Source organism: Camellia sinensis, chromosome 9 (genome assembly GCF_055761805.1).
Source record: "Camellia sinensis isolate YWXY chromosome 9, ASM5576180v1, whole genome shotgun sequence".
Classification (NCBI taxonomy): domain Eukaryota; kingdom Viridiplantae; phylum Streptophyta; class Magnoliopsida; order Ericales; family Theaceae; genus Camellia; species Camellia sinensis.
Window position 1 is genome coordinate 8,773,220 of NC_138969.1, and position 10,491 is coordinate 8,783,710.

At 34.9% G+C, this 10,491-nt stretch overlaps 1 protein-coding gene across 1 annotated transcript; it reads right to left on the reverse strand.

Moving 5' to 3' along the window:
- Nucleotides 1-1,212: 1,212 nt before the first annotated feature.
- LOC114284996 (uncharacterized) lies at nt 1,213-3,549 on the reverse strand. Its single transcript, XM_082888765.1, has 5 exons — nt 3,371-3,549; nt 2,827-3,260; nt 1,920-2,729; nt 1,726-1,834; nt 1,213-1,618 (listed from the first exon to the last, which is right to left on the reverse strand). Exons 1-5 carry the CDS (start codon nt 3,547-3,549, stop codon nt 1,213-1,215), a joined length of 1,938 nt encoding a protein of 645 aa, XP_082744891.1.
- Nucleotides 3,550-10,491: the final 6,942 nt, after the last annotated feature.

Genomic DNA, 10,491 nt, shown 5'->3' on the forward strand with positions numbered 1-10,491 from the left:
TTGATTTCGGAACTGTTTCGGAACTGATTTAGTTTTAAAAATGGATCGATTTAGTTTTACAGTGTTTCCATACAAAATTTGTGTTTATAAATTGATTTAGGAACTGAAAATAAATTGATTGATTTAGGAACTGATTTAGTTTTATAAATTGATTGATTTAGTTTTACAGTGCTTCCATAAAAAAATTGTGTTTATAAATTGATTTAGGAAGTGATTTAGGAACTTAAAATAAATTGATTGATTTAGGAACTGATTTAGTTTTTTAATTCATTCATTTCGGAACTGCTTCGGAACTGATTTTTTTTATAAACTGATTGGTTTAGTTTTACAGTGCTTCCATAAAAAATTTGTGTTTATAAGTTGATTTAGGAACTTCAAATAAATTGATTGATTTAGGAACTGATTTAATTTTATAAATTGATTGATTTCGGAATTGCTTCGGAACTGATTTAGTTTTATAAATTGAATTATTTGTTTTTGAATTCACTGTGAATTAAAAATATATGAATTAAAAACCAATGTGAATTGAATTATTTGTTTTTGGTCTGGCAGATTGGCAGTATATCAAATATATGAATTGTGCACTTGCACTATCTTTTGTTTACCTATGTTTTGGTAGTATTTTAGGAAGTGCAATGCACAATTGAATTATGTTTAGGTTGTGTTTTTTAGAAAGTGTACAATTTTATGTTGAAAATTTGTAAAATTTTAAACCGCCAAACCGATTCGTATCCATCCGCCAATCCGTCAATCCGCATCCGCCGAATTGGCGGACGGATGCGGATTGATTTTCTCCAATCCGCCAATCTGGCGGACGGATGGCGGATTAGAGGTTTCATGGCCGCAACTGATCCACGCCCACCCCTAATACCAGTGTTTTAAAAGGCTCCAGGTGCACCGAGGCGATAAGGTGTCCTGGAGCCTAAGCACAAGGTGCGAGGCGAGGCACGCACCTCACCAAAGTGAGGCGCACATGATAAAAGCAATGCAAAATTATAAAATAGGCGAAATTTTTAACATAACAAATATATGTAGTATATTAAAAAGCATAATATCCAACAAAAGGTATAAAGTATGACATTCACATCCACCAAAAACCTTATGTACTAAAATCATCATCCACATAATTCAATGCAACTAAGCTTCTAACTTGTGGTTCAAGAAGGAAATTAAAATATATAAGTCCTATAGTTGCATAATTATACTCAAAACTTAATAGACATCATCATCAGCATGAAGAACTTCATCTCCTCCATCATTATCATCATTGGATTTGTATCCATCCACATCCTTCTCTTCAGCCTCATCTTCATCTTCCCATTCATCTTCTTCATCTACAAGTTGTTGGTGTGTTGTCCTAGTTGTGCTTGATCTAGTTCTTTGGTTACTCTCCTCAACTCCAACAACTACAACAACATCATCCCACCCCAAAGAATCATCATCAAACACAAGCTCATTCTTCATCCTCCCAATCAACCATTCATTGCTCTCATCAATGTCTTTCAAAGAGATGGGATCAATATTGGCATGTTTCATGTACCGACGCTTCAATGCTCTATTATACTTCACAAACACCAAATCATTGAGACGTTTTTGAGCAAGCCTATTTCGTTTTTTGCTGTGAAGCCGCAACAATAAATAAAAAAACATTTAAATTTGTATATAACTGAATTTGTTTTTGGAATTCACTACTAGATTTGACAACGGGTACTCACATGTTCAAACACACTCCAATTTCTCTCATAGCTAGATGAACTACAAGTAAGACTAAGTACTTTGATGGCAAATTTTTGCAAATCAGGAGTTTTATGACCAAAAGAACTCCACCAATCAGCTGATCATGATAATTAGTTAGCACTTAGCAAACATTTTGAAGTAAAAGGTATTGACTACTAGAATAGAACATTGTAAATGATTACCTGGTACCCTTGTACTTCTTTGTCTAATTGCCATAGGAATCTGAAAAAGTCCTTCACCCTTCTCATACTTAGCTAATTCTGCACAAACTTTATCTTGGACCTCTAGTGTTGGGATCAACCTTGATATACATTGATATAGGCCTGTCATGATTTCTTTGTCCTTTGTAGCATTTGGATCTTTGTAAAACAAACTAAGATTTAAATAAAACCCAGCAGCATGCAAAGGGCGATGCAATTGAATGTCCCACCTTTGATCAATGATTTCAAAGATCTCTTTATACTTCTCTTCCTTTCCATCGAATGCATTTGCAATAGTTTCTTTAGCCCTATCCGTAGCCTCGTAAATATATATCATTGGAGGCTTTTCTTCACCATCAACCATTCTTAGTACATGAACAAGAGGACATGAAAACTGAAGGCCAAGGTGAACATGATTCCAAAATGAAGGCATTAGCATTATTTGAGCTATCTTCTTACCCTGCAGCTCCTTCGCCCATTTGCTTTTGGTCCACTCCTCCGAAGTAAACATCTTCCTCAAGTTGTTCCTTTGTTGATAAAGTCTTTGCAAAGTTAAGAAAGCTGTTGCAAATCGGGTTTTAGCAGGCTTTACTAACTCCTTCAATTGAGTGAAACTCCTCATCATATTCAACAAAGATGGATGATTATAAATATAATCGTGTACCCCAATTTCCCTTTCAAATGTCTTCTTAAAATTGGGTAATTTGAAAATGTCTTCCAACATTAAATCCATGTAATGGGCTGCACAAGGTGTCCAATACAAATGGGGTCTCTTTGCCTCCAAAAACTTCCCTATAAGATTACAACTTACAAGTTTATAACATACTAGTTTAAACAAATAGAACCAAAACAAAAGCACACTATTTGCTATTGAGCTAGAGGATTTTACCTGCCAATACATTTGCTGCAGCACTGTTGGTGACAATTTGGACCACATTAGCTTCTCCAATTTTGTCAACAAACTTGTCAAGCAAGCTAAAAATCTTGTTTGCATCCTTTGAGTAACAAGATGCATCAATAGACTCAAGAAACATGGTTCCTCTAGGACAATTCACTAAGAAATTAACCAAAGTTCTATGCTTCCTATCCGTCCACCCATCACGCATTATAGAACATCCATACTTTGCCCAATCCTCTTTGTGCTCCTTCATCAACTTATGGACATGATTCACTTCTTTCTTGAGATAAGGAATCCGTATCATGTGGTAACTTGGTGGTTTCAAACTTGGACCAAATTGTCCTATGGCTTCAATCATTGGTGCAAAACTTTCATTATTGACTACATTAAATGAAATTCCAGTATCATATATCCATCTTGCAATTCTGACATAGGACCTCTCCATTAACTATTTTCTATAAGGATCATTTTCATCAATTTTAATTTGCTTTCCCTTGCCTTCTTTTTTTTTTTTTTTTTTTTTTGCACCACTAACTCTGGCTCAGGTGTGAAGAAACAATCCATGGGCCTTATCTTCCTAGGCTTTTTAGGTTTCAATTGAATAGAAGCAGAGGTAGTTTTTCGAGTAGAACCTTGAATAGGAACAGGCTGTTTACCATGTGGAGAGATTTCTACAACATTATCCTCATCCTCAAAATCTTCTTCGTTGACCATTTCATCAAAGTCAGGCATCAAGTTCAATTGATCATTCAGTTGCTTTTTTTTTTGGCCATATAATCAGCCACCTCATTAGTTGGGCATCTAGGACATTTAAGTACATTCCTATACCCTCCAACAAGATGTTTCTTAGCTCGGAAAACACCCCCATTCATCTTTTTTCCACAAAAATTACACTTGAACTTGCTTAGATTTTTAGGATTTACCATTGTTGCATACTTTCATGCCAGATCTTTTTTTCCACCCTCGGGTGTTGTCATTTATTATGTATGTACCTATTGAGACTATAAGCACTGATTCAGTGTTCATTTTATTATTATTATTTTGACAGGGAAAAGAAACAGAGTAGAATAGAGGTGGAAAAAAAAACAAAGCAAGAGAAGAACAAATTAGAGCAGAGCAGAGAAGAGGAGAAGAAGACGAGAAGGGAAGAAGACCAACACAGTAAAGCAAAAAAAAAAAGAAAAGAGAGTAGAACAGAGGCAGAGAAAAGAACCAGAGAAGAGAGAGAAGAGAAGTAGAACAGTCAAAGTAGAAGAAGAGGAAAAAAAAGAACCAGAACAGTCAAAGAAGAATCAAACAAGAAGAAAAGAAGAAAAAAAAAGGGTATAACAGAGGCAGAGAAGATGAGAAGAGAAAAAGAGGAGAAGAGGAGAAGAATCGAACCAGAGGAGAAGAATCAAACCAGAAGAAAGAAAGAACCAAAAAAAAAAAATAGGGTATAACAGAGGCAGAGAAGAAAAGAAGAGAAGAAGAGGAGAAGAATCAAACCAGAGGAGAAGAGGAGAAGAATCGAATCAGAAGAAGAAAAAAAAAAGGTATAACTAGAAGAGAGAGAACCAGAGAAGAGAGAGAAGAGAAGAATAGTCGAACCAGAAGAGAAGAGAACCAGAGAAGAGAGAAGAGGAGAAGAGAACCTGTGTATTTGGCGTGTGTTATACTCTTCTTCACATCACTTCTTCTTTTTCTTCTCCACTAGGGCTTTTTTAAATGTTTTTGCTCTGTTGTTGACCCACGTTTGTATCATTTTATAATGTAAATGAGATGTCATCCCAGGTGGGTATCCACACAGTAAACAAATGGGGGCTGTTGGAGTGAAATATATTTGAAGCGCATGAAGCGCACGCCTCGAGCTTTATAATAAAGCGTGCGCTTCGTCGCCTCATCTGCACCTTGCCCATGTCGCCTCGCGTAGCCATGCTTGAGGCGCAATACTGCGCTTCATGTTGCCTTGGGCTTAAGCGCGCGCCTAAGCGCGCTTTTCAAAACACTGCCTAATACATAGACAGGGATGGCAATCTGAACCCGACCCGACAGGGACACAACCCCCCAACCCCGAATTCAGTGGTTATTCACTGAAAAATATCCCCGACGGGCCGGGGATGGTATTCAAAAGTTCATCCCCGATGATATTCGGGCTGGGGACAAGGATAGATGTTTAAGCCTCGGCTCCGCCTCATTTAGTCCTTGAGGTAAAATTACCGTTTTGCCCCTGGGTGTATATATGCTTGTGTTTGTTTAGGGTTTGACACACACACTCACTCACACACGGCGCTGCTCTGCTCCACTCCTCTCTCTCTCACTCGCCACTGGTTTGGTCTCCCGCTCTCTTTCTCTCACCACCACGCCTCCCTCACCGACGATCCTCCGTCACCACCGATCCTCTCTTACCGCCTCTACCATTTACCGTTTCGCCTCCCCTCCCCTCTCTCTCTCTCTCTCTCTCTCTCACACGACGGGGCTGCTACTCTCTCTCCCTCACTGCTGCTTCTCCGTCGCTGCTCTCTCTGTTTAGGTATCTCTCTCTAGGAATTTGGATCTAGGTTTTACATATATGTATATATATATATATATATTTGAGTGTATATAAATTTTCTTCAACCTCTATTTTTTTTTTCCTCAAAATTTATTTATTATATATATATATATATAATATATCTGTTTATATATTTATTTATTACGAATTTGAAGGATTAGTTTTACAAACAGAAATGAAGCAGATCATTAATATAAATAGATCATTATTTTATATATATATATAATAGATTTATTTATTATGAATTTGAAACAGATCATTATTTATATATATATATATATAATATATTTATAAACAGATCATTATTTATATATAATATAAACAGATCATTAATATAAACAGATATATTATTTTATTTTATAGATTGTTAATATTCATAAACAGATCGTTAATATTCATTTTATAGATCTGTTTATTTTATATATAATTCAAGCAAATCATTAATATATCTGTTGATCTGTTGATAAATAATAGATCTATTATTTATCATGAAGCAGAATGTCACTCTGATTGGGAATGTATATCTGTTTATTTATTTATTTATTTGTAATGGCAGTTTTATTATTGATCTGTTATTTTTGTGTTTCTCTATTTACAAAACAGATCATTAATGTATATCTATTTATTGTTGACCTGTATATCTAATTGGGAATGTCACTTTGTATATCTGTTTAGAAAAAGAATGTCACTCTAATTGGGAATGTCACTTTGTATATCTGTTTATAATGATTAAACTCATAAAGCAAACTTTTAGACCTCAATTGAAGCTAATGGCTAATAAAACTTAATATCATTAGCCAATTTAGGACTGTTCGACAGGACAACTGAATACCATAAGATAGGTTCCAATAGGAATGAAAATCCTGATCTAGTATTTGAAAGTTTGGTTTTTTTAAGCATATTTCTTTATCTATTTATTTATTTTGTGGACACAAACAGAAACTACTGACAATATTTTTAGAAATAATAATTTTGTATCATGTAATCTTAACAAATTTATTTATTTATTATAAAAAGAAGAAAATTACAACACTATCCTCTAACAATGATCTTTACCCAACACTACCCAAAAAAAAAACTCTTGACTACGTGGTCGTGCCAATCATAGTCAATTTTCAACAAATTTAAGAGATCTCAAAAGGGTTTTAAACCCAAAAAAAAAAAAAAAAAAAAAACTATAGGGCAAATTTCACTTTAGTTACTCCCTTGTGGTTTGGCCCATGTGCACATAACTATTGTCATTTGAAAATAAGCACATAATCCTGTGTAATTTGTAAACTAAGGTCCATTGTTAAGTCCGTTAATGGCTTAAGCAAAATAACTAAAATACCCTTGTAGATAAGTAGCTTCATTATATAAACCAGAGACATTTTTGTTATTTTTTAAGAGGCAAAATTCACTTTACTTCATGTGTGGGGTTTAACCAGACATTTGGAAATAAACACATAATTCCTTTTTAGTCTTGGCATTTACACGTGCGTTAACTAGGACGAAATGCCTATTGGTGTGCTCTTTAGTGTATAAACTCCAAAGTGTTATCTGCTTATGGAGTAAACTGCACATGGAGTAAAGCACAATGGGTAAAGAAATTTGCCCCAAACTATACTATAGTTCGTGTTTATGGGAAATCAACAGAATGGGGGTGGGAAAATCAACAAAATTCCCATAAAGGCATTAGGCTTTTTGTTTTCGGAACAATAAAAAATAAAAAATGAAAAACCCTAGTTTCCATAATCACGCGGAATTCCAGTTAACAAACATTGAAAAGAAACAATCACATCACAGGTATATATATATATATATCTAATTTCTCATCAATCTGGAGATATTATCAAAAATCATAAATGAATTACCTTTTGGATTGAAGCGAAAGAGAGATCTGGAAATAGAAGCAGAGAATCTGAGAAAACAAGTAAAAAATCACGAGACGTTGGATACAAAATTGAAGATAAAATCGCATATTAGAGAGAGAGAGAATGATATACATACCTGGGGGAGATATGCAGAATTATCGCCAAGCAAAGTGAATAGCAGTAGTAACGATGGAGGAAGTGTGGTTTTAGAGAAGATACCTGCTGGTGGTGGTGTGCTTCTTGTGTAGAGGGAAAGCTACCGGTAGGTGGTGTGTTTCTTGTGTAGATTACCGGTATCTTTCCCTCTACACAAGAAACACACCACCACCAGCAGCAGGTATCTTCTCTAAAACCACACTTCCTCTATCGTTACTACTTCTATTCACTTTGCTTGGCAATAATTCTCCATATCTCCCCCAGGTATGTATATCCTTCTCTCTCTCTCTCTAATATGCGATTGTATCTTCAATTTTGTATCCAACGTCTCGTGATTTTCTACTTGTTGTTTTCTCAAATTCTCTGCTTCTATTTCCAGATCTCTCTTTCGCTTCAATCCAAAAGGTAATTCATTTATGATTTTCGATAATATCTCCAGATCGATGAGAAATTAGATATATATATACCTGTGATGTGATTGTTTCTTTTCAATGTTTGTTAACTGGAATTCCGCGTGATTATGGAAACTAGGGTTTTTCATTTTTTATTTTTTATTGTTCCCAAAACAAAAAGCCTAATGCTTTTATGGGAATTTTGTTGATTTTCCCACCCCCATTCTGTTGATTTCCCATAAACACGAACTATAGTATAGTTTTGGGCAAATTTCTTTACCCATTGTGCTTTACTCCATGTGCAGTTTACTCCATAAGCAGATAACACTTTGGAGTTTATGCACTAAAGAGCACACCAATAGGCATTTCGTCCTAGTTAACGCACATGTAAATGCCAAGACTAAAAAGGAATTATGTGTTCATTTCCAAATGTCTGGTTAAACCCCACATATGAAGTAAAGTGAATTTTGCCTCTTAAAAGATAACAAAAATGTCTCTGGTTTATATAATGAAGCTACTTATCTACAAGGGTATTTTAGTTATTTTGCTTAAGCCATTAACGGACTTAACAATGGACCTTAGTTTACAAATTACAAAGGATTATGTGCTTATTTTCAAATGACAACAGTTATGTGCACATGGGCCAAACCACAAGGGAGTAACTAAAGTGAAATTTGCCCTATAGTTTTTTTTATTAGCCATTAGCTTCAATTGAGGTCTAAAAGTTTGCTTTATGAGTTTAATCATTATAATTTTATCGGATTTTTCATTTTTTTTTTCTCCTGGTGTTTTCAGTCAGTATAGAAGCTGCTTAACCCCTTTGTTTCTTTCTTTCTTCTTCTTTTTTTCTTCCTCTTTTTCATCTTGCTAAGGTCATTTTTTTTCCTTAGTAAAATCATTCATATCATTGCCACTATAAGGAATAACTAGAAATTTGGTTTTTGTATTTTCAATTGGATTCTTTGCATATGATCTCAACATGGAGATGATAAAGAATGGAACAAAATTGTGTTTTCCAGCTCTATATTTATCCTTTAATGGTCGCTTTTATTTCCTTTAATTTTCCATCTGTTAAAACATATGCCCTTGCCAACTAACTTTTTTCAACTTTCATCCTCCCCAGCCTAAGTTTTGCAACAAATCAAATATGATGTTAGGATTAAATCTTCTCTGCTTCATGGAGTCTAAGCCTTCTGCTTCTAATATTTCGATTTGTAGAATTTGGACAATCCCCTAGTATGTTTTTGAGTATTAAACTTAGATTTAATGATTGTAGAGTTTTTCATTCTCTTGTAATGGAAGGTACGCCTTTCTTGTTTGTGTACTTCTCTGTTTTTGGTTATAAACTCACTTTCCAACTTTCATTCTCCCCTACTGTTGGTAGACTTAAAAAGATGGACTCTGCAGAGAGCAGGATGACATAAAAAGATGTCCACAGTGGCAGCTTGAGTATTCTTTTTGATGAGATGACAAGTGGGAATCATGGATTGTAATGATAAGCTAAAGATTTGTGTTTTTTTCCTTTGATCAGTAGGGTAAGACTGGTTGGTTTGAGAAAATGGATTATGCCCTTTTATGTGAGAAACTTGTTGGCCTCAAAATGAAATAGTAGGCTAGTTACAAAAGATTTTACATATTTGGAGGAATTTCATTTACTTTGGAGAAATGAATTATGGCGAGAATGCTTCTACTCATTGAGTGGCTTTTTTTTTTTGGGGGGGGGGGGGGATAAATAAAGGTGATATGTATAGGACAAAAGGAATGTAAATTGTTTACAAAATAAAATATATCACAAGCTATACATCAAAAACCTATTCAAAAGCCTCTACAAAATCCAAAATTCGGTCTAAGGATGGAGAAACCAACTCGTACAACCTACTGTACAAAAGAGACAAAAATTTGTTTTAGTTTAGAAGTTCGGTCTTCTCTACCTTAAAAAGTTGTTTTCTTTCTCCACAAAAAACCAAAACTCTAATTATTGAGTGGCTAATTCACTAGAATTCGGTCACTCAAATAAAGTAAATATGAGACAGGACTTTCTCTCTTGGGGACAGATTCCATGGCATTTGTGATACAACAAACAACAGTATGTTTGCTAAATTCATTTTTATTTTTTGAAATATGTTGTGGACCATGTCTATATAATCTTTATCTTGGCAAGGACAAAAGGAAAACTGATGATATTCATGTAAGATTTTTATGCTAAATAAAATCTAACACAACTTTTTTTTCAATATTGCATAACATGCTAGATGCTGGTTGCCTGTCACATCTTAGGTTGGTTTCTGTGCAGAACCTAGTTTGTGTTTGCCTATATTCTTGTAGTTGATGAAAATACGAGTGCATCATCTCATAGATGTTCATTTTACCCCCTTAAGTTTGTGAGTGGATACTTTCTTATTATTTTTGAAAATCTGCCTTAATTTTAGTTCCAAGATTATGAAGCTTGTTAGCTATGATGCACGGACACCTCCTCGAGGCCTGTGTACGAGTGTTGGACATGGACACGCTATGGACACGTGTTTGACACTCTCCTTACGTGTCCTCATGTTTTTTTTTTTTTTGGAATTTTCCAATCGGACACGTGATGACACGTTTCAAACACGCGAGGTGGATCGAAGAAGCAAACTTGTTGGAGATGAGAGAGACAGAAAGAGAGACAAATCTAGGGAAGAGAGAGAGATCAAGAGAAGAGATTGAGAGAAAGAGAGAGACAGATCGA

Coding starts and splice junctions, on each gene's coding strand:
- LOC114284996 (XM_082888765.1), bottom strand. CDS start 3,549: ATGGTCAACGAAGAAGATTTTGAGGATGAGGATAATGTTGTAGAAATC. Junction 2,730..2,826: donor TGCAGCAAATGTATTGGCAG/GTAAAATCCTCT, acceptor GTAATCTTATAG/GGAAGTTTTTGGAGGCAAAG. Junction 1,619..1,725: donor TATGAGAGAAATTGGAGTGT/GTTTGAACATGT, acceptor GCGGCTTCACAG/CAAAAAACGAAATAGGCTTG.